Source organism: Apaloderma vittatum, unplaced genomic scaffold, assembly GCF_000703405.1.
Source record: "Apaloderma vittatum isolate BGI_N311 unplaced genomic scaffold, ASM70340v1 scaffold22869, whole genome shotgun sequence".
Taxonomy (NCBI): Eukaryota; Metazoa; Chordata; class Aves; order Trogoniformes; family Trogonidae; genus Apaloderma; species Apaloderma vittatum.
In genome coordinates, this window is record NW_009736178.1 from 21,554 (window position 1) to 45,160 (window position 23,607).

At 45.2% G+C, this 23,607-nt stretch overlaps 1 protein-coding gene across 1 annotated transcript; it reads right to left on the reverse strand.

Moving 5' to 3' along the window:
• Positions 1–19,950: 19,950 nt before the first annotated feature.
• Positions 19,951–21,576, reverse strand: RBM43 (RNA binding motif protein 43; the record flags this gene model as incomplete). The annotated part of the gene is made up of 3 exons (XM_009876882.1): positions 19,951–20,690; positions 20,772–20,866; positions 21,378–21,576. Coding segments are annotated over 3 exons (1,034 nt in total), but the record flags the coding sequence as incomplete, so codon positions are not given.
• Positions 21,577–23,607: the final 2,031 nt, after the last annotated feature.

Consider the following 23,607-nt stretch of genomic DNA (forward strand, 5'->3'; position numbering starts at 1 on the left):
CTCTGGTTTCTAAACTCCCAGTAACCCCCTCGTAAAATCAGATCTCCACAAGGGCAGAGAGTTTCTAATTATCTGTAACACGCGCTGAGATTCAGTTCTGTGCCTGTAGCACAATTTTTAGCTTTTCTACCATCTGCAAAACTGCCGGCTCCTCGCTCCTCAGCTGCAGATTTTCCAGAACTAAACTAACATTTTCCTAAAAGCTTTCACCTCTTGGCTAACAATGGTTTTGGCGGTGTTGCGTGCGTATTCTTGAAAGCAAATTGATTTGTATTGCAGTCACTAGACATCTATTACCTGCAAGGGCAGAAAATCAGATTAATATTATGCGACCTGATGAGACTTTTCTTGCGCTCACTCATGACTAATGCATCTCTGCCCCAAAGAAAAGACCTTTTTCTCCTGCTACTTGGGCAAAGAGATGAGGTTTTGGTGGGTTTTGTGCAATTCCCTGTTCAACCTTCAGTCTCGCCGGGGTTTTTTTTCCTACCTGCTCCAAGTCTGTGGCAGGAAATGGTAAGTATCTGCTGAAAATTTAATCAGTTCATCTAAACCTTTTGGGTATTGTACTAGTAATTAATTCAACATGAGTCAACGTAACTCAACGTAGTCATGTTTCAAGGAATAATAAAACACAGAGATGGTAAAAATCTACTAGTATACCTCTATCTTCTTGCTGTCTGTGCAGGATATATACAGGGTCTATTTTTCTCCACTGCACATTTAATACCTATTTTTCTGCACAATGGCTGATTATTATTCTTTATATGCTATTTTTGACATAAACGAGCAATTTAATTTCTCCTGCATAAACAAATCTCAGACATCCTGTATGGCAACATCCATGTTTTTCCCAGCAGTAAAAACTTTAATGTTAAGCTGAGTTTATTCCCCTCTCAGCGCTGGGCCGGCACATGGCACCCAGCAGCAAGTGCTGCAACACGTTAACGTGCTCTGGCAAGAAACTTGAGGCACAAAGGGATATAAAAAAAAAAAAAAAGCGGGGAAAAAGACAACCTAAGGAAATTAGAAAATTCTGCATCCTATCATGATGGAAAATGACATTAGGAAATGTTCCAAAACTCACTGGTGCATCTTCACCCACAGATGAGCTGCCCAACAACCTCAATACTTTAATTTCATACACCGCCAGTTTCTAAGGGAACAAATAGGAGGATGTTCTGGAGTCCAGACACCGAAGTGTATTTTCTTCTGCACGCTTCACCCCGCCATCACTATAATAAACTGCCGTGTTAAGAGTTAGGGCTGGAAAAGTTTTCTTTTGTTTAAAAGAAAGCTTAACTCATCCCTGCTCCTTGCTGCCCCTCTGGGAAGCCAGCGGAGGCGGAGGAATCCCATCTCTACACATCACCCAGCGACTGCTCCACAGCAAAGCTCTCCAAGGCAATTATCTTCTGCTTCAAACCTCCAACAAACTCAGTTCAAAGGTCAGTGCCCAGTAAATGAGATTTCTGCTCAATTGTCTAATCACCATTAATCTTGTTAGAGTGATCCTCAGCTCCATCTGTTCTCCAACGTCTCTTACTCGCACTTTCCCCATTCCTTCTGTCTTTCTTCCTCCATCTCATTTCCTAGGACTTCTCCAAGCACATCTATCTATCTCTTCCTTTTGCTGCGTTTGGAATTCACAACTCCATTGTGTTTCGGTTTTCTAAATAAAACTATGTTTCAAATGCTTTCATTTTCTGAATATCTCTTTTTCGAGCAACATTGCATCGAAAATGCTATTTGTTTTTCAGTTGACTTTCTCTATGTCCTAAATCTCTGCTAAATTTTCAGAAGCTATTTTTCCCTGTATCTTTTGAACAACCCATTCTTAGGCTCTAACTCAGTGGCGCTTAGACACAGAAGACCTTTTCTCTCCATTACATTTCTCTCTCCGTTAAGTTTTTCTTTTGTTTTGGTCCTCGTTTCAGTCTCGGCTATGGACAGTCTGTATTTGTGGTTTGGTTGGGTTTTTTTACCTCTCCTGATTTTATGCTGGCATAGGAGATTGTGAACTTCTTAACAAAAATAACAAACTGTTCTCCAAAAAAGGGGGGGGGGGGGAAAGGGGGGGGGGGGAGGAGCAGAATTCTGCCACGTGCGTTCTTTCAGTTTCAACAGTGTTGATTCAGTCAATTGTATGTTGGGATTTTCTCAACTGTGGGAGAAAAAGATGCTTAAAAGATACAAAAAATAAGCCTTTAAAGCGGCATGCAGAACAAAACTAGAAGTTCTGAATCCTCAGATATGTCATTTTTGTGTCAAACCGTAAAAATGCCAGGCATTATCCACCTGACAGTATACATGCATATGCTTCTATATTTAGCAGCTAGGAGATAGGCTTAATAGCTAGCTTGCATTTGCCATCAATAGGCCACGTGGCTGGTGTACGCAGGGGACAATGCTCCACTTCTACACCCTGAACTTCTGCTCCCAGCTCTATTTGTTTTAAAAAGAGGGAAAAAAAAAAAATCATTACTCGGCTCTTAATCCATTTCTTTGAATGCCTATACTGCCAGCATCCAAATCAAAGATATCTGGATTTTCCTGCTGGCAGCTTCAGGGTTATTCTGTAGGAGAGAGTTGCGAGAAACAATCTTAGTTACCCTGAAACAATGTATGAAATATTAACAACCAGCAATATCCTTCTATCTCAAAGGCACTGGTATTATTACATTCAGTTCAGAGGATTTCAGGTGAGATCAACACTGGAATTCCTGTAATGCTTTTTTCCCCCTGCCCCTGCTTTTCAGCCGGGCAGGAGCCTCGGTCCCTGCGTGTGAGCCTCTCCCCTCGAGGTCACACTTTTACAAGTGGCTCTTCCCCTGCCTGCTCCATCACTCACTGAGAAGACTCCCTTAGATACCGGGAGTAGGAAAGCACGATCCTAGAGACTTTTTCTTTCCCATCCTTTTCCTTCCCTCTTTCTTCTTGCTTGAATACTTCTGGTCCTCAAAATATTAAAGATGGGTTATTTGCATCTTTCTAATCTTCTTACATAATGATCTGACTTGCAGCAGAGAGCACACGTACGCTTTCTCACCGTTTCCTTTCTCACCCCAGCTGGTTTTTGTACAATGCAATGATAAGATGTGCCATCAAGCCGGGCAGGCTTGGGCAGTGGTTGGCTCAGCAGCGTACTGGGAAGATGAGCTGTATGTTTTGCTGCTTAAAGCCATCATCTTGCAAAGAGCTGAGCAGGAACTGTGGGGCTGGGGTGCCCCGGAGAGCTCAGAGACAGGGGCCTGATAAAAGCCCCAGTGAGATGCTGAGACTGCCGTGTGACCAGCCCCAACCTGCATCCACGTCGGGCTTTATGCGTGCTGGGACAAGAGGCTGCTCTGCTCTCCACCCTTCTTCCAGCCTCTTTCCCCTTTCCCAGTCCTTGTTAAAGAGAGAAGCTGATAACATCCACATTATCAAAATAGCATCACATACTCCAGATACGCTGCTCTACTCTACACGGTCGTGCGGGCTTGCTCATCGCTCTCGTTAGGAAGAGCACATCATTAATGCCCCCAGAGCAGGCAGGGACAGGATGACACCAGTAACTCTTCCTGCGTTGAATTCAAGCCATTCGGCAGCGACGTATGCTACCTCACGATACAAATTCCTTTTCATTAACTAAGAATTGGAAGAAGGCATTTATGAGGACCTCAGATCCCAGGAAAACACAGCAAAGGTTGCAGTCTTGGTCTTCTACAGCTTCTCACTGTGTGCAAGAGCTGGAAGCCAACAGTGGTGAAGAATTTAAGAGACAGCTAGGCAGAAGACAGAAGTCACGGGAGCTGACACCTTCGTGGTGCAGCCAAGATGTCTGTAGAACACAATCACCAGGAGACATAAGGAGGCGCTGCCCTGGGCTACAGGCTGGCCCAGTGGGCGATGGCCACCCCTCGTGATGGGGTGTGCCCAACTGGTCTTTGTCATCATGGTTGAAGGAGCAGGGGCAGAAAGGCTTCTGTGCAATTTTTCTACCTTCTGCAAATGCCAGATTTCACAAAATATTATCAAATCTACCTCTGCTTTTCTTGAAAACTCCATTTCAGCAAGAAAACAAAGGAAAAAAAAAATCTACTTGCAAGGTTGTGCGAGCACCTTGTGTGCTTAGAGCTGGAAGTGCACCAGAGCCCTCAAGGTGGCAGAAAATAAGGACAACCAGGATCAGTGAGAAAAGCCAGGCTGGCAAACCTGGGTATGGTTATGTGCTCCTTGCACCGAGCCATATGGGAAAACACCGTTTACTGTGATAATTTTTTTCCTCCATCTCCAAACTGTAGGTCAGAACATACCCAGGGTTTTACTTTCTTGCTCTCAATGGTGCATAAACATTGTATTTTGAAGAGTTTTCTGCCTTTGTTCAGGGGCCTCATAAAGGGAACAATGTGAAGCGTTGGTGTAGGACCTTTCCTGCAACACAGACCTGGCTTTGTGCTTTTTTGCTCTTCTGTCTTGCTTTTAACGTGCATTGCACTCATGTTTACAACTATTTAGAGGAAAATACTCCATTTGCTCTAAGAGCTGGTTATGTGCTCGAAATGATGAGATATAAAGCAGAACGATTTCATCCTGGCAGCTGGTGATGGGCTCAGCCAGGCAGTAAAAAGGTCCCCGAGGTGCTCGTGGGTTGTGCAGAGCTGCAAACCCATGGTGGGTCTGCTGCAAGAGAGGAGAAGAGAAAAGGACCACTTAAATAACAGATATTTAAATTATATTTGGAGAAGAGGGGAACAAGAGCCCTTCTTCCAGATCCTGGCTGAGGTCAAGAGTTTAGAAAACACAGGTGAAACCTGGGCCTGAGCAGAGGAACAGCATCCTGGGCAGCTGAGAAAGGACGATTCCTGTCCTGCTGCAAGGGGAAAGGGAGGGAAAAGGCGAGATAATTCGATGAAAGATGTGATTAAGTAGATAGCTGAGTTCCCCGACAAATTGGGAAAACCACATGGCCGGATTATCGTTTGGAAGAAAAAGTAAGATGGGCACGAGCATCAATGCTTTGGAAGGAATTAGAAGAGGTGTGAACAAGTGCACTATCAAACGTTAAGCAAATGCTTGGCCCATTAAAGCAATACATCTATGTCACAACTGAGCAGGAGTACAAGCTCATGGGATGTAGCACCTCAGAAACTTTCAAAGACAGCCAAATAGAAGGACCTGGGAAGCTGCAGAGCACAAAGTGATCTGCAGGGATGCTGTGTCCCTGACTCCTCATCTTGATGGCTCCCGTGGGCTACACACTGCCCTAAATGTGCGCCCTGAGGTTTCAGCCCTGGCAGGAGTGGCTGTCCCTTCTCCCTAAGGCTCCCACTAGATCCACAGTCTCTGGATGGTTTCTCACAGCGTACAAAGACACTGACACCCTGGAAAGGTTGCCTGGCGCACGTGCATCACTCCAAGCACAAATGCAAGGAAGCCCTGGAGCATCCATCCTCCCTTTCCTCCTCCTCCTTCGTTCCTGGCTTGGTAGCATAAGCCAAGTGCTTGGAGAAGAGGGAGCCTTGCTCCAAACCTCCTGCAAGGCTTTGGGGTTCAAGAGCTGGCCCTGGCCCTTCCTTGCCCCACCGTCCCCAGCAGCGCCAGCTCTTCTTGATGCTCATCTCTAGCCCCCGCCCTCCATCCTCTCCAAGCCTTTGGGACAGGGCAGAATCAACACTACTCCAAAAATAGTTTCACCCCACCTTCAAAACGGTGAGGCACACATTGGGAGATGACAAAACATTTCTTCCGGCGTTTGGAATGAAACTTGGGGCTCAGAGGGACCCTCGCAAAGCCAGGACCGGACTTCACAAGATTGTCACCTTCCCAAAAAGCCACATTCAAAAGAAAGGTCTTTTTGAAGATCAAAATTGCAGCTGAATGGCTCTCAGATTGGCTCCTCAACAGGTTTAAAAGTCAAAACTGATAAAGCCCCAATCCAGGAAAGTTGAGCAAAGCACTTGGGGTCAAGCACCCGTTTTGTTGGGTCTGAGTGAGCAGCGCAGGCTCAAGTGCAGCCTGTTAACATGGAAATGGCATTTTTTGTTATGCTACATTGAGCACTGATAACGTTTCCCCATGCCTGACTTTGCAAGCCATGACAAGGAAGAGCTGAAAGCCACCGAAATTTTAATTGTTCTTCAGCCTTTCCCCTGCAACGCCCCGCGGCAAACCTGAGCGAGTTTGAGGGATTCCAGCAAAAGTCCCATTGACAAGTCATTTGCTTTCAAAAGGCAGTTTTGAGAGCTGCATGCCACCTCTCTGGGGCCATTTCAGGCAGGGATTTAGCTCCTTGCAGAAAAACAAAACAAAACAAAACAAAAATAGATCTTCTAGAATTTAAAGGAATTATTGGTTTCAGCATGCCTCGAGTGGCCTCAGCTCTCAGCCCCACATGTTCAGACCTGGAAATGTCTTAAATCTGCCCCAATCTGAACCGAGGGGACCATCTCCAGCAGCGTACTGCTGAGGACGACCAGAGAAATACCTTCTCAGCAAAATGTTAAGCTTCACGTCTCTCTGACAACACCTGGATGCAAAGAAATTACATCAGAAATTACTTCCCTCAATCTCAGTAAAAGCACATTAGGAAAAACTTCCATTTCTAGGGAAAAAAAAAAAAGACTTGACAGCTGTGTTGAAATTATCTCTGGTAATTTTAACTGAGTGGAAGCTTTTATATTCGATTGCACCAAAAATGTAAAGCATGTCACCTATTAAGCTTTTATGTCTGACATTCAGCCGGGTACCTGACGACATCTTTCTAGCAATCTGGAGATCATGCAGCTAATGTACTTAAAAATACTAGAATTAGGGATGGTGGAGAGTCATTAAATACAAAATCAAATGGGCTCTCTTGGTTCTTGAAGGTAATCTTAAAAAAAAAAAAAAAAAGCCCCCGTGGAAGTCAGAAAACATCTCCCACATTAGCTGCCTGAGCTTTCTTCTTCCTTTAATAGCAACAATTAGTTGACTTGAGTATCACACCAGTTTCGCTGTGGTTAAGGGGGCGAACCTGCTTTTTTAACCCTACTCCAAAGGTTTAAAAAAAAAATGCCGTGCAAGCGGTTTGATGCTCTGACAAGCCAAGCTGGTTTTTTTCCACTCAAAGCTCTTTCTCAAGGGAGAAACATCTCACAGTACACCACGAGGCTGCCTTGAAGGGGCAATTGCAGGGAGGGGCAAGAATCTCACTACGACTAGTCTATCAAAACCCACATTAAAAAAAAAAAATCCACAAAAATAGCTGAAGGAAAAAATGCCTGCAAAACGTTTAGCCCAACCTAAACAGCCTAGAAACGCTTAAAAGAGCGTTGCCATGGTTTCGCGCACCAGCAGGATGAGATGCCACCTATATTCTTCCCTGGGATCTGGGAATCCCAGCCCCACAAGGGGTGACGGGTGTTCCCGTGCTGGGGCTGGCTCCTCGTTCCGTGGATCAGCAAAGCGTTCCCTTAGCACACCCGGGGAATATTTTTGTGGGTGTAATCTCAGCTGGCATCCACCCCTACGCAGGAGCCTGACCGGCGCCTGTGCGGTGTCACGGGGAAGGTGCAACAAGCTGCAGCCCCTCCGATGCTCCCACTTTTGCTCTGGCATCAGCCACGCTTCAGCATTGGCCGAGCGGCACCGGCGACTCGTAGAGCTCCTCAGAAAATCTCGGTTCCCAACTTGCAGCCCAGCTGAGGCTGCGCTTACCCGAGCGCACGCACCCTGCGATTCATTAACGTGGTAACAATCTCTGGGTGAGTATTAACAGTCTTTGTGCAAGTATAAAACGGTGCATCGCTGCCAAATATCTGGCTGCGGTTAACAGCTAAAGGTAAGCGCCACGGAGGAAAATACAAATGTGCTATTTAAAAGAAAAAAACAAAAACCAAACCCAAACCAAATAAAACCCCCAAACAACTCTCAAAGAACAACAAAAACAAGCCAGTTACAATATAAACACACCCTTTTGTGCCTCTCCGCTGCAGCTGAACATATGGCGCAGAGCATCACCCACGGGCCGACAGTAACTGGAGATGGGGAATAGCAGGATGTTGCACTTTCCTTTACTGCCCCTACCAGGGACCTCTTCTGCTCTTGCAGACCCACGAACGAGCCTGGTTAGCAGCGCAGGCAAGCCAAACGGATCTCTCCTGACAAAGAGAGGTTAAAAGAGGTGAGTTGGTTGTACCTGAGCATCAACGCAGGTCCCGCGGGAGCCCTGCACCCAAAGCACACGTTGACATGAGGCACGAGGTCTGGGGTCCCATTGCCCATGCCAGCCTCGGTGTGCGCAGGGCATCTCGGCAGGGACACGTGCCCGTGGGCTGACAGGAGGAAGGCGGTCTCATAAAACCTGCTTTGATTTGTTTAATGAGCTGCTTATTGCCGAAGATGAAAGAAAGGAGCACGGCAGCTAACAAATCTATTTTAAACCTATTAAAGTTGTTTTCTAACACTTCTTGATGGAACAAAGACATACTTCTTGGTTTTATACACTCGCTTTCTCAAGGCTCTATAAAGCTGTGTATGGGAGCCCAGAAGCCCTGGGATGTCTTGCTGGGAAGGGCACTAGGAATGATTCCCAGAGGATGTGGTGTCCCAGGGATATTTATCCATCCTCTTTCTTCCCACCTTCAAAGTCCTATAGCTCAACCATCTCCAGGGGAAGGTGCCCTATTGGTTACATCATTAGCTGCCACCTAATTAATCAAAATAATAGTTTTAACAATGACATTGTAGAGCTGAGACGGACCATTCCCAACCTCCCCGCTACCATGCTGCAGTTCAAACGTAAATATCCAGACAAAGGTACGACCTCCCACCTCTGCTGATGTCAGGTCCCCTTTACAACCCCCATAAACCCCATTTCCCATTCACAAGGCAAGCGACGCCTGAAATCTGGACTTTAAAAAGGGCCCTGCACCAGAGCTGTGATGCTCAGGGACCTCAGAATGCCAGGGGGTCTCATTAGCACACAGGCCAGCCCTTTCCCGTGCTGTCTGGAAGGTGCAGGACCAAATCCCAAACCAAATCCCCCGGATTCAGTGGTACGAGAGGCCGACGTAATGAGATCCGCACAGCTTCCACCAGCGCGAAACCGTCGACAGCCACAGAGTAATTTAAATGGTGTTACGTTTGAAGTGTAGCTCACGTTAAGTACCACCGGGTAGTAAAATATTCCTAATTACTCCCACGTCCCTAAGTTTTCACGCTTCCATTTTTTTATGTTCACTTCCCCTGTTTTCTTTTGTGGAGTTGTTTGGTTTTTTTCAGGCAAAGGGCACAAATATTTCTTTCTGTGATTTGGCTACAAGATATGCACGTTTTGAGAATGGCATATACAACATACTGCACAAGACCACATTCCCACAAGAGACCATAGAATCATTAAATCATTAGGGTTGGACAACACCTCCAAGATCATCTAGACCAACTGTCTACCATGTCAGATACAGCAGTTTCTTTCTCTAAACAAAAAGAAGTCCCATTTGCTAAGTCAGTTTTATTTCTTTGGCTAGGGGGAAGCTTTCAAAATTCTTTGTTTCTTTTCATTTTATGCCATTTTCACATTTTCCAGCTCTTTGAATTGTACAAGCACAGCGCTGACTATGGGCAGAGGACCACGAAAAGCCTGAATGTGAAGGTGCAAACTCAACATCTGGTGAATTTGTCCCCAAGTGTCGTCACCCAGCTCCTGGTCCCTGCTTTGGCATCACGCAGTTTTCTGGCTCTCACGGCATTATCGTGAGCCACAATATATCCTCTACTCTTTTTCTCAAGGCACCACCTTTGATTCCTGCAAATACTTCAGATTCTCAGCAGACGTTATTCTTGCAACTTTCACTTATTTTCATTTTCAGGCACTTTAATCTGCTTTTCAGCTGGAAATATGCACATTTAAAAGGCAGAGAGCTCGATGTGGAGCGCTTTCAGAACGTGGATGAGGTGCGGGGCTGACAAAGTGTTAATATTTCTCCAGCCTGGCCTTACTGTTTTATTGTCAAATTTCATTCTGCTGTTGAATGTGTAGCCTCAGGCAAGCGTTTGCCCTCTTTGCCTTAATTTTTCAATCCATAAAATAACGGAGAAATTATAATACTCAGACAGTTATGAAAACACATGACATTTTGCATAATGCTTACTTTTTTTTTTTAAATGGATGCATTGGCTCAAATTTCATGTTAATGTGCAGGACTATCACAGAAAATATCTCCAGAGGCAAACAGAAATAGTCTAAAGTTCCTGGCAGGTGGAACCAAAACATCACAGCATGAGGCTGTAGCAAAGTCTTTGCACGTGAGGAAAAACAAATCGTATTACGCCAGGAGCCCAGATGAACTGAAGAACGTTATCACTTCATCTATTCAAAATTTCCTAAGCCTAAGGTGCCACAAACACACTTATATGAATGATTTTATACGAGATAGATGTCTTAATATTTAAGATGTCAGATGGAGTAATATGTAAGTAATTATGTTTTGCCTTTCATTCAGTCTTTGTCAGGGGTACAGACTGATGGCCCTGGAGATTGAAGGCTTCTGTCTAGATAGTGAAAATACTCATTTTTAACATGACGAGCACACGCTTTCCCTGCCATACTTTCCCAGAGGGGCCAAAAGTGGGACTGATCTATTCAGCTGTGGCTGAATCTTGTCCAGAAGAGAACCCTCCCTTTGGTAATTTATGGAAATACATTAATATATGGAGCATATACAACTGGTTTCCTAGAAGACAGTGAACTGGTACCAATGCGGAGCATGTGTCTTATGAGTAGTTAAAATAAAAACTGCCATCCCCAGGTGACTCTGCCTTTGTAGATCTACCATGATCAGGCAGTTTGGGGTCATCTCTCCACCCAACCTGGGTCATGCAGGGCAGGAAAACTCAACCTCTCCCAAACTTCCTCTAGGCAGCACATTTGCTTGAGCCAAGGAGGTTTGGCTCCTCCAGCGTGGAAAGCAGAGCAGTGGGAAACTACTGATATGTTCATTATCTTGATATATTTATTGCCTATTCATACAACAGCACAAATCCAAGTGTAAATTCAGAGCAGCACACAACTCATCAGCTAGCCATTAGCAGTGTTACATATGGATGTGCAAACCAGGTTTACATAGCCCAGTAGGACTACTAACGCCTACTCACACGTATAACCGTTAAGGTGAACGAACACCACAGTTTTATACGTTCCCTCTTAGTCATTGCCAGCCTTGTACGGTCATGAAGAATCTGCAAAGGCCACTTAGCACCAATATTTGACAATATTTTTGCCCAGCTTCCCCATTAAAGAATGTCAGTTATTTGCAAATTCGTGGAAAATGTGAATATGTGAAGGGAATGAAACTATTTCTCAAACTCCCACACCCACTCCAGAACTGCAAAAATTCATCCTGTGAAAAAAAATATGCTTCACTGAATTGCATGATATAAAAATGGGTTTCCTCCAAAAAGTCAGAAACACCCTGTCTTGACCTTTTTTTTCCCCCTTCCCTGCTTTGGTCAGTTTGCCCTTTCCTGGCAGAGCCCATTCCATGTGCCGCCATCACCTCATTGAATTAGCAACAGCCCACAGTGAATATTTAAAAGGAAGCACTGCACAGCCAGACGAGCAGGCTTTGGCAAGCTGGCATAATGACAGCCGGAGAAACAAAAGACCTCTGAGAAATACCAGTAAGAACTATCAAAGTGTCTTTGGGTCTCACATGCCAGAGCAGCAGCTACAACTGCATGTTTTGCTGATCTTGAGGCTCATTAGTGGAAACAGCTGTTTTCTCCAGGAAATTGTCAGCCTCTTGACACAATACTGACCTGTTTTAGTTACCACCTGGAAGTAGACAGCAAGTGTTTACAAGTTGCAATAGGCTCTCCCCCAGGGAAAGAATACACAACTTTAGTGCTGTGCCCCAGGTGTTTCTTTGCTTCTGTCTGTATTTGCACAAAGCCTGGGAGAGGTGATGGACGCGACCTGGGATGGCTGATGCTGAAGCAGCATAAAGGTCAGCGTACATGAAGATAAGCACTCAAGAGCTGAAGTAAACCAAGTGTGCAGTAAACCAAGTGCAGCTCACTTGGCAAGCTCCTTGTTAACACTTCAGCTTGGCAGCACCCTCAGTAGGTAGTATTCCTCAAAAACACATCAGGAGTACAGACACGTGGTTGGGGAGGTCTGCACCAGATAGCAGGGAGATTGCAGGCTCCAGGGACCTGAAATGCTCAGGAAATCATGCCTCACCCACAGTTATACATCTGGGATACCTGCCCAAGAGCCGAAATATATATGATTCTATGAGATCTGCTAGACATGCAAGGGGTTTACTTCATGTCTAAGTAGTAGGAAACTTTGGAGAAGGCTAAGCAGGCACATGTGTGAACTGGTCCACAATCCCAGCAAACATGCTGTATGGAAATTGGAAATGCAAGGAGAGTTTTGCAAGCTAGATGCACGTTGAGAGTAAGGCTGAGCAGCAGCTCTTGCAGGAGATGCACCACCAGCCCTTCGGTCCCTTCCTCTGTATTCCCAACTAGACAACAAGGCAGGGAGGTAAGTGGAGGCAAAACACTTAACTAAAAAGAAGTAGCAAGAATCCAGAACTATCTAGGATTTGTCACCTCTGCTGTTCACCCAGACAGCCTGTACAGCAAGGAAGGCCGTGGATGCTAGCTGTAGAGAGCACTGCCTATCATCTGTTCCAAAGTGGGATAAGTCATCCTTCAGAAGAGGCTGCCTGTCCCCAACACTTACATTGTCAGTTCAGGCAATCGACTTGCTACTGAGCATCTAAGTCCTGGTAAGATAAATATCATTCTTGAAGATCTCTTGATTAGGTATTCAGCATGTGATTCCCACAGCAATACTGAAAGCCTGGAGGTTCTTCAAGGTTTTTTTAAAAAAAACACTCTGAGAACATAATACAAGAAAACTAAAATTATCACTCAGGCTCCAAAGCAGCAAGACTTTAAATACCTTCTGTAGCCAAGGACATGGCACACCAAACTCACCGCTGTGAGCATCTGGTACCCAAACAGCTACAGCCCACAAGGAGGAGGGCTGATGTGAGAGCTGGCCCCATCTCTGCAGCATCACCACTCCAGAACAGCAAGCACAGCTCTGTGCTTTAATAGAAATGCAAAGTGGTGTGGGAAGGAGGCGAGGGAGCCAAGCAGCTGGCTTCAATTAATCATCAGCTCTCATGGAGGCTGGGAGGATGACTCCGGGGTGGTGAAGGCCAGGTTTTGTTAGCGAGGGAGAGGGACGGAGGGGAGGCGGCTGGTGTGGGCAGGCTGTGATGGTTTTGACTTCAGGAGAGTTTAGGGAGAGGGTTGCCAACTGTAGTTGTTAAAAATGCTGTTATTTTATGGGTTTTCTTAATCTTTGCATCTTCGAGCTCTCTGTTTCTTTCCTTGGTAGCAAGTTCATCCTCGTTTGCTCGCAGTGGGATAGCTGACATAGCTGAACTCCGCCAGGTCCATGTGTGGGAGAAAGCTCCAGCTGCTACCAAGAACAGCATTTACGATCGTGTTTTTAAGTGTCGTGTCGGAAGCGCAGGTAAAACCGTATCTATGGAGTACTGTGCTTCCAGTCCCTGCTCCTTTTGCATCTAACCCAGGCCCCACCCCTGAAGGAACATCTCTTCTCTATGTAAATAGCACCAGCTTCCCTAAAGGCCTGTCTCTACCCTATGTAAATAAAATCACAGCCCCTCCAGGCCTGTCAGTGCTAGGCATTAATGAGCCTGCAAAATCGTTTCTTCTCTCAGTTGGTTTGGCAGTGCAGATGCTTAAGTCTCTCAATGTGTTATTTGGAAAGTTTGGAAAATGTAAAGTATGCTTGAGAGAAATGCCAAATCCCTTAACTCGTGGCTAAAGTGTTCATACAACTTGGGAGGGGTGCACTCAGTGGTGTTTACTGTGTGCATTAAAAGTCTGCAGTTGTTAAGAACTGGCTGTATCTGCACAAGAGCTATCTGCTAATAAACAGAAACACTCAGACAATGGTAAAACCGTCGAGTTTCTGCAAAGTAAATCATAGAATCATAGAATCATAGAACAGTTCAGGCCAGGCAGGACACAACTACTTGCAGCACCAAGGAGGGATGTTGCTTTTATTATAGTATTAGGAAAAAGTTGTCGGAATCCATGCCAAAATGGAAACGAAGATTTTTATTTTTTTAAAATGGTGTCTTAACTGAAAATCAAACCCACTGCTGCCTACTGACTTCAGACCCGGTCATGCCAAGAGGAGATGGGATGGGTTATTCTTGCGTGCGAGAAGGGTTACAGACCTCAATGCAGCAATGGCTGCGAGCTGGTGGTGTCTCTTCTCTAAAGCCCTCGTTGCCCGGTGAGATCTGGAGACCAGGAGCCCAAGAGCAGTACAGGTAAGCCTGGATCCAAGCGCAGCTTTCCAGGGCAGGTCCCCATCTTTGAGGGACAGGGGTTTGTGGAGAGCATGGCTGCTGGCTTTCATCTGCTCTTCCTTCTGGTGACTCCCTTCTGCCTGAACAGAGCAGTAACAGGGTGCTCATCCTCCATAGCTCACGCGTGCACCAAGGCCCTGCATGGTGCCATGTTGTGCTCACCTGGTTCAAGAGCCTACGAGCTGAAGCGATGATGTTTATCAAGGGGTTAACTACAGCAGTGCTCAGGCTTCTGGTCACCTTGGCCATCCATAATTTCAGTGTGAAATCAGTAAATGCTCCATTGCCTCACCCATTTCCATATCACCTTGAACGAAGATGCTGTAAGAGCACCTTGTGAGACGGAAGGGACCACTTTCCAGGCAAATGTGACCTGAACTCCACTTCCACCAGCTAAGAGACAGAACAGGACCTGCTTCTGGCTTCCCCTCCTTCGGCCAGGTGCAGCCGGGCAGGATCCCGGCAGAGACTTTGGCATTTCGGCTCCAAAGCATCTGGCTCCCTCTTGTGCTCCCCGTGCTTATGGCAGGAGGAGTCGGCTGCGACCAAGTCCGGCTGGTGGAACCCGGCACCTCCTCGTACCCAGCCCGAGGAGATCACCCCAGCAGCTGTTAGTCAACACCTGACCCGATATGGACCATCTCCGTCTTCTGGTGCCCTTGAGCTTGCCAGGAAACATCAAGCTGTTCCTGGAGCACAGCTAAGGAATAGGGTGTGCAGCTCCATATGCGTTAGGGGCAGCCTGCTGCTCAGAGCTCGATCGGGTGTGAGTTGCGACTGTCAGCCGTAGCTTCCACCTTGGAGGAAATCCACCCTTCTTCCGCGCAATTCGGTCCAAGCGACAGCGCTGCCATCTGTGCCCGGCACTCGAGGCGCTTCCTCCTCCTCCGCGTTAGGAATTTAAGCGGTATGAAATGATTTCACCTGTACAAAGACAAAAGAAATTTGATTTTCCTGTATTTTACACAGCTTTTATATATATATATAGTACTTTGTGTAGCGGGTCCTGATCCATATTGCTCCTTCTACAAAGGTGGTAGTGCTAAGGTGTGGGGAAATCCACCTGGAAATGGCTTTAATGCAATGCTCCAGCAGCAGAGCTTGTTGCCCGCAGAGTTTTTCTTCTTAATTGAGTTACTTTTATGAGATTTCTTTAAAGGTGTCAGGAGACAAAGGAAAGCTGTGTTAAGCGAAGAAGAAAAAGGTTCTTGTTTTCCAGCAGATGTTCCGCAACTGTCTGTACCTAGAGGAAAAAGTAAGTACAACCAGATTAGGCTCTGTGAATTCTGAATTGTTGTGCAGCTTTGACTCAATTTTTCTGGTTTCTTCTTTTTTTTAATCATAATTTAAATTTATCATTAATTACTTTTTTTCTCGTAGCCAAGTTGTCTGGTTATCTTCAGGCAGCCTACTGAGAAATCAGGGAAGGTTCCCATCCTCTAATGCTAAGTGAAAAAGGTGTAAAGTATCTATATGTGATTTCACTATGCTCTCAGTTCAAAAAAGAGAGATGGAAAAGGTCCTTTCACCAGTAACGGCAGCAGATTGAAAGGTAGAGCCCAAAGGACAAGAAATTAGTTATTTTGATTTAAACTGGATAGAAGCCATGTAAACACCCACCAGCCACGTGAAGTGCGAGGGAAGTGGTCACTGCAGAGCTGTTGTGCAATGGAGAAGGAATTTCCCCGGCGTTCGCTTGGCCCTCCTCTACAGCTGCTTTTCTCTCGCACAAGATGTGCAACAGAACAGGAACGTGTGTGTTTGTTTATGGGAGCCTCCCAAGAGCCGAGCAGGAGCCAAGCAAGAACTTCAGCTCCTCCGGATACACAGGCTGGTAAATTCATCTCCTCTCTCCTGTTGGGAGCATGTCCCCATCCGACCCCGTGGGCTGCAGGTGCTCACTCACCGACCACCCAGAGCTCACCCTCTGCCGACAGCTATTGTCCCTTTTCACCTGGGTTTTACGCTTCTGAGTATCCAGCATGCCTGGATGAAGACATAAGCCAAACATTTGCCTCAAAGAATGAGTGACTCGCTAGTAACGCCAGTTTTTTGCCCTGCACATTGTTTCACGGTGTTATTTCTTTCACAGAAGGCACGTGGCACCCAAAAAGCAGCAAGTACTTCTTCCTTCAGAAAACGTCACCCTGGCCTTGCAATCTTTCAGGAGACATGACGGGCCTTTTGTAGGACGTGCTTTTTTTGAACAACTGCACAGAGAAAGTTTCACTGCGACGCAAGGTGGCAGAGGCAGTTCTGGTGACAAGTAAACCTTCAGGAAGGAACAGGGTCCTTCCCGGAAGAATCGAGTACATCTTTTACACTGCATATTTAGATTACACCACGCAGGTACAACAGGGATTAGAGGAGGCTTTGTCCTTCCTTTGCCACGCCAGAGCAGCGCTTCATGTCAGTGAAAGGACTCCAGTAAATCATCCTTCCTCCATCCCCTCCAGACAACAAGGAGATTGCTTTTGCCTCTAATTTGTGTAATACTTTCCTGCTATGGGATCTTGAATGGACTCTTGAACCCTCAGGTTTTCATGCAACAGAAAATTGTGTTGAGCTCACCACAGTAGGGTACTGCCAAGAACCAGGCTCAGATTCTGCTGCTATTTGTGACCTTTTCTTATTTTTTTAGGCTTTGTCAGTAGGAGTTACGCCTCAAGTCAAAATCACACCTTGTGTTTTTACAACCTGAACTGTCCCGTATCCCCTTCTGGTGAAGGGCAGCAAGCGTCAGCACAGCAAGACAGACAAATATTTTGTCGGAGTCCCATGTGCAAATTCGCTATTGAAGTTAAAAGTGCAAACCTGATGCTGAAAATACTCTATCAGCAGCGATGGTTTGAGTCTAGCAATAACATCTGATATGTTTTCCCGGATGTTTTCCAGTACACACAAATAGTAAATGCCTCCGTCATGTGTTTAACAGATAGAGCAGTGCTCTACTCGCCATAAAAATAACTGTGAGAGCTGACAAGTCTCTTGCCAGACCTAATACTGTTTTGTTTTGTTGCCTCTAAGTATTCGTGGTAATAACAAAATCGGACTTTCTTTTTTGTGTGTGTTTTGCTAAACATCTATTGTTTTCTGTGGTATCTGCATCGTGAAGGAAGGAACAATTACATACTTTGCTTATGATGTTATTCTGCTGAAACGCTGCTTATATTTTCACAGCAAACACTAGTCTATCCTGGTGGATCATAGCTTTTTTCCTACTGCAGAAAGCAGGTTCCTCTGTGAGGTTAAATCTCAAGAGTAGCTCAGTCACTCACAGGCAGTACATGCAACACTCTCCCTCCTACCGCTAGTAAAGACCCTGTGCTGCCCTTCCCCTGCACAGCTACAAGGAACCGTGAAAGGTGACAAAACCTGGGTGTTTCTGGCCAACGCTGCTGGAAATCTGACATGCATTGCCCAGGAGAGTGGTTGAGTCCCCATCCCTGGAGGTGTTTAAAGGTCGTTTAGATGTGGTGTTGGGGCAGATGGTTTAGGGGTGAGCTGTGTAGAGCTGGGTTAGTGGTTGCACTCGATGATCCCAGGGGTCTTTTCCAACCTGAACGATTCTATGAATAAGTAGCCTTGGAGAGCCTGGAGTGTAACAATAGCTACTCTTTACTAATGCATCCCTGACCCGTATTTACTAGTCACTCCACAAACAAACCAACCAATGCAAAGCTCTTTTTGTCTAAAGAAATGCCATCCTCGGTAGGAGAGCAGAGCTAGCAGATGGGAGAGCGCTGGGAAACAATGAGACAATGCCGGCTGGCAGGCGAGAGGGGCCCCGGCACTCGGGAGCAGAGGCGCTGCCAAGGACGTGGTGGCAAAGGGGAGCTCAGCAAGTGAATCAGGAAGAGGAGCTGTTACAACCGAGCGAGGATTCAACAATAAAATGTTGTTCTGCTGTGAGGTTTTCAAGATTTTAAGTTTCCAATTGGAAACTGCCAGGCAGCAAGGCCGGGACGACACCTGTGACAGTGCCACAAACTCTTCTGTGGTCGAACTTGACACAAAAAGCAACGCTCAGCCAGTAGTAACCAGTCAGAATTCAAAGGAACACCAGTGCCACTGGTTTATCAGTCCAGCCCTAAACATTTATTGAACAGGAAATACTAGTGCTATGAATCAGAAAAAAACAACTGAGGCTCTTTCGAAGAGAAGACCAATCCAAGCAGTAATTTCATTAAAGGATAATCCTTTATAGAGGATTTTCTCTTACAAGGCTGAAAAACTTCCCATCTCTGCTTAAGCTCTGCGGGGAGTACCCAAAACAGCCCAGTGCTGGAGAGCCCTCTGCGCTTCCTGCGGGGCAGAATAGGAGTCTTCCAGGGCCTGACTCTGGGCACCCATCCCCAACCCGATCTCCGACCCCTTCGGTGAACCTCAGAGGAACTTGGAAGAGATTAAGCTTTTAAATAATAATCCTCCCCTTCCAATTGAGCAAAGTACTTAAGCTCCTCACTTTGATGGCATATTTTTAATACAGAGCACTGGTGCTAGTTAAACAACTTTGGCTCTTGTTGGCGTAATTGCAAAGGATAACCAGTCATGACAAAAAAATACTTAAAACATTTCAGAATTACAGAATGCTGGCGTTGGAAGGGACCTCAAAAGACCATCTAGTCCAGGCCCCTGCCAGAGCAGGATCACCTACAGTAGATCGCACAGGAACGCGTCCAGACAGGTTTTGAATGTCTCCAGAGAAGGAGACTCCACAACCTCCCTGGGCAGCCTGTGCCAGTGAAAAAATATTCTGAACACACTCATACCAGCAAAGTTATTTTCTAAATTGGTTTTATAAAAAGCCTAAATTAGGATGAGAATATGGACTCTTGTAATGGATATAGAAACAGATTTGCCTAAATAGAATCTGATTCAAAAGTCTAAATGCCCCAAGATTTTCACATAAAAACTTCAGATATGCTTTCATGTCGAAGTAATGATGCCGACAAGGGATGCTACAGATGCTGTTACAGCTGGAAAAAAATACGTTATTGCTCCTATGAAAACAAACTTGCTTATTTTCTACAGTTAAGAACTTCCAATGCCATCTTCCAAGGTCTTTCTCAGGATGTGACAGGCCTGTAAATTTTTATAACCTTTTATTCCCTTCAAGTGTCAGAGCTCTATCTCCTTCGTTCATCTCACTCACGAGAACTGCCTTCTGCAGATAAATGCAACAGAAAAAGGCCACCATTCTTGTTTTCCGCGTTCATCTCCTTGAACAAAGGAACATAACTTCAGCGCTGTATTTCAGGTCAGGTTGGCTTGCTCAGCTTTGCCAGCCTGATTTCTTCACCTAATAAGAACTCTTTTCTCATCAAATGCTCCCTGCCAGCAAGACCAAATAAGCATGTGTGTGCCTGAAAGGGAGCTAACAAAAGGAAAAAGGTTTGTTGTATCTGGACAGGAGAGGCCTAAATTTTTCAGACTCTAAGCTCACAAGAGATACAGAGATTATTTGTCTCCTTTTCTGAGTTTAATTTGGTATTTGAGGGGGGGATGGGCTTGCTCAGCCCATGTGAGTGGGAGAAAGCATGACTTGCTTACTTTCTACCTTCTTTGAAATAGGCTCTGAACCTTACTGCTCACTTCCTTTGTAAATTTAAAAACATCAGAAGAATTTCCTATAACATCAAAGTGAGTATCATAAGGAACGATCAAAACAGACGGGTAATGGGGTTTTATACGTCCACAAGCCCGCCGATAGATCTCCTTTTCACCTCTAGTATGCTTCTCAAACGAGATCCTTTCTTTACGTAAATTGTTATGGAGTTTTATGGACTGATTTTCAATTCTCTCTTTCACTCTTAATACTCGTCCAGCATCAGACCTACTTCCAGCACTCTCGATGTATAACGTAGTTGTATCACCATCGGTGATGTCAGAAATTACAACGTCATTGTTTACTAGGAATGTCCTGGAAAAAAAGGACTTCATGTACCGATAGACATCTGCGTCAAGAACAACCACTTGTTTTTCTCCACCTGCATCATGAACAGAACTACTCATCTCCGTGGCATGTCTGTATTGCTGCAGCCTCCTCCTTGGTCTCTGATGGGACTTACTTTCTTCTTTTTTTTCCTCCTCTGAAAGGGATTTTGCCTTCAGTAAGAGAAAGTCTCTTAGCAATTTGATCGCTGGAAACGACCCTTGAACACAAATATGCCCATTGGGTTGCAAAGGACCAAATCTCAAAGCTGTGCTCTTCTTTTTCATTTCTTGTATCAGGTCTTCTAAGACAAATTGATCTTTGAAAATAGACATGTTGAGGATAGATGTGACAGAGCCGAAGACCTAAAATTTGGAATGAGAGAAGTTAAGTAACAGTTAACATAGCAACGGAAGTACAACCAGATAAATTACAAATGAGCTTACATTTTCGCAGTAGCGGGTTACTTTGAGTGGATAGTATCTGGCCAGCCTCTTGTCTTCTAGTCGATGTTGATCCTTCTTTAGAACGCTCTCTACAACTGCAGAGAAAGCCAGATTCACTTGTTGTGCAGTAAGAAAATGTATCATTGCCAGTCTGACGGTGCAACACTTCACGAGTGTTTTTCTCTTGATGCTTTCCCTAGCAATTTTCCATACATACATGCAGGCGATTCGATACTCTTGCCTGATAATTTATGGATTAGTCAAAATTGTTCAGAGAGAGATAGAAGCCTGTCTTCTTAGAACACTAATTGGCAGAGACTTATTCACAAAAGCCTAACTACAAAAACTGTGTATGTTACACATGGTATAAATTTATTCCTAAAAGCAAACATAACCAACACTTTGCATGAAGCCTGTTCAGAGTCATGATTTGACTGAAGAGAAATAAAATCCTAAAACTCTGCCTGACTAAAAAAGAAATGCTAGTGTCCTAGTTCTATAAAATTCCAGTAACAGTAAACAATTCAGGATAATTTGGTTTAGGATTAACATTCCCTAATTGTTTGGAGTATGGCTATATTTACAATAGTGCATTAATCTAAATACCTTCTTCATCTTCAAAAGTAATGTAGGCCACTCCTTCTTCCCACGTTGGGTATATCACCTCTTCCACATCGCCGCCGTTATTCTTCGACATTTGGAAATGAATCACCAGGATGTCTGCCATAACGTCATCGTGCAGAAGGCCTTGGGGAACACCAGCGATGACGACCGTCCGCGCCGATTTAGCAGCTCGCCCCGTTGCCTGCGCACACAGACACAGCACACCATAAGCATGGGGAGCACCGGTGACCTTCCACGACACAGGTTACCCAGATTCACCCCAACGATCATCAAAGTGCACGGACAACACGCGTGTCTGGTGGGTAACTAAGAAGACTCCCAAATCCATTCACTTTGGTGAGTGCCAGGCACCTTCTCGTGCCTTTACATCACTGTGTGGTAAAAAATACCTGACTCCCTTAAGAGTAATTTATACGCTCTTGGCATTTTATATTCTTAGAGCAGTAAAAAATACACCTAAGTTGAGCAGTTGCTCAAATGAAAGGTCTGGTGTCACACTGAGAAGGTCGTTTCCTCCAATTCTAATATTCAAAATTTGAAGAGAAAGAAAAATTTTCATCGCGCGCACTGTTCACTGTCCACTTTTCAGAGTGGAAGGGTCAGATTCAAATTCTCCTGACTTGTTAAATTCATGAGAGTTGAGATCTAGGGCTGTGCTCTGACATCTCTCTCTACAATAAATGGAAAACCTTCTTAAATTGGACAAACACAATCCCAGTCATCTGAGACTTGCAGTGGGTAAAACAACTAACCACACACATGATTTTCATCAGAGCCAAACCTCCCAACACTGCAAACGTGAAACTCATCCTAAATAGGATTTGCATCCATGTCTTGTTAAGAAAAACATATTTTCTTTCCATTCTTATTACACAGGCATAAACAGTAATATTTCACTGGGAATATCACAGCAAAATCACTGTAAATGGTGGAGCACTAAGTAAATTTTGTAACAGTTCACTGACTTTTTTGGAAGAAAGAAAACAATTTAGTATGTCTGCATGGCAGTGTTCGTGGGAATGAACTGTCAGTAAGTTCAGAGCGGCTGTACTAGAGGTCAGTCATTCCACATAAATTCTTTAGACTTCTCTCACAAAGTTCCTTCTGGACCTGAATCTGCTGCTGGGGGCGAATGCTTTGTTGACGCGCGTTGAAAGCCTTTGTGGACCACCACTGTGGTGTTTCTGAAGGGCGTGAGGAGACAGATTCAGTGAGACCGTGCAAACCGCGCAAGCTTTTAATTCATGAAGGCATGAGGCCTTTTTTTTTTTTTATCGCCCATCAAATTTAAAGAGCTAGGAGCTTTCATTATATTAGGCAATTATTTTGGTGGTAAAGCTCATGTGAAAGCAAGTTTCTGCACTAACGAGACAACATGAAGGGAATATAAACAGGGTGTTTCCAAGACCAAGGGAGCTTTATGCAGGATTTTCTCACGCTTCACGCGGCCGATGCAGCCCATGCACGAGCAGAAGCTCTCAGCTGCCAGACAGCATCTCCCACCTTGCCAGCTGGTATTTTGGAGCAACACTCATGCGTACTATTGGGGTTATAAAAAAACCAAACCAAACAACTAAAATCAGAAAAAAAACCAAAAAAAACAATAAACCCATGAACACAGTGAACATACGTCCGTTTGCACTGTTAAGACAAGTCTGCATTCAGTGGCTGCTGCCAGAAAGAAATAAGAAGCTGCAGAAGGTGCCATGATAAATCATAGAATGGCTTGGAAGGGACCTTAAAGATCATCTTGTTCCAACCTCCCCACCATGGGCAGGGACACCTCCTACTAGGCTGGGTTGCTCACAGCCTCATCCAGCCTGGCCATGGACACTTCCAGGGAGGAAGCGCCCACAGTTTCTCTAGGCAACCCGTGTCGCTGTATCATCATCCTCAGAGTAAAGAACTTCTTTCTTCTTCCTAATGCGTTATCTAAATCTACCCTGCTCCAGTTTAAAACCGTTGCCCCTTGTCCTACCCACGCCATGCTGACTGCAGGGTCCTGTGCACGGCCAGGCTGTGCCTCTCGGCAAATCCGTCACACGGATCAACGCCAACAAGGGATCTGATGTGAAGCTTTACCCGTAGAATCACAGAATGTTGGGGTTGGAAGGGACCTCTAGGGATCCCCCAGTGCAACCCCTGCCAGAGCAGGGTCACCCAGGGCAGCCACACAGGAACGCGTCCAGGCGGGTTTGAAAGTCTCCAGAGC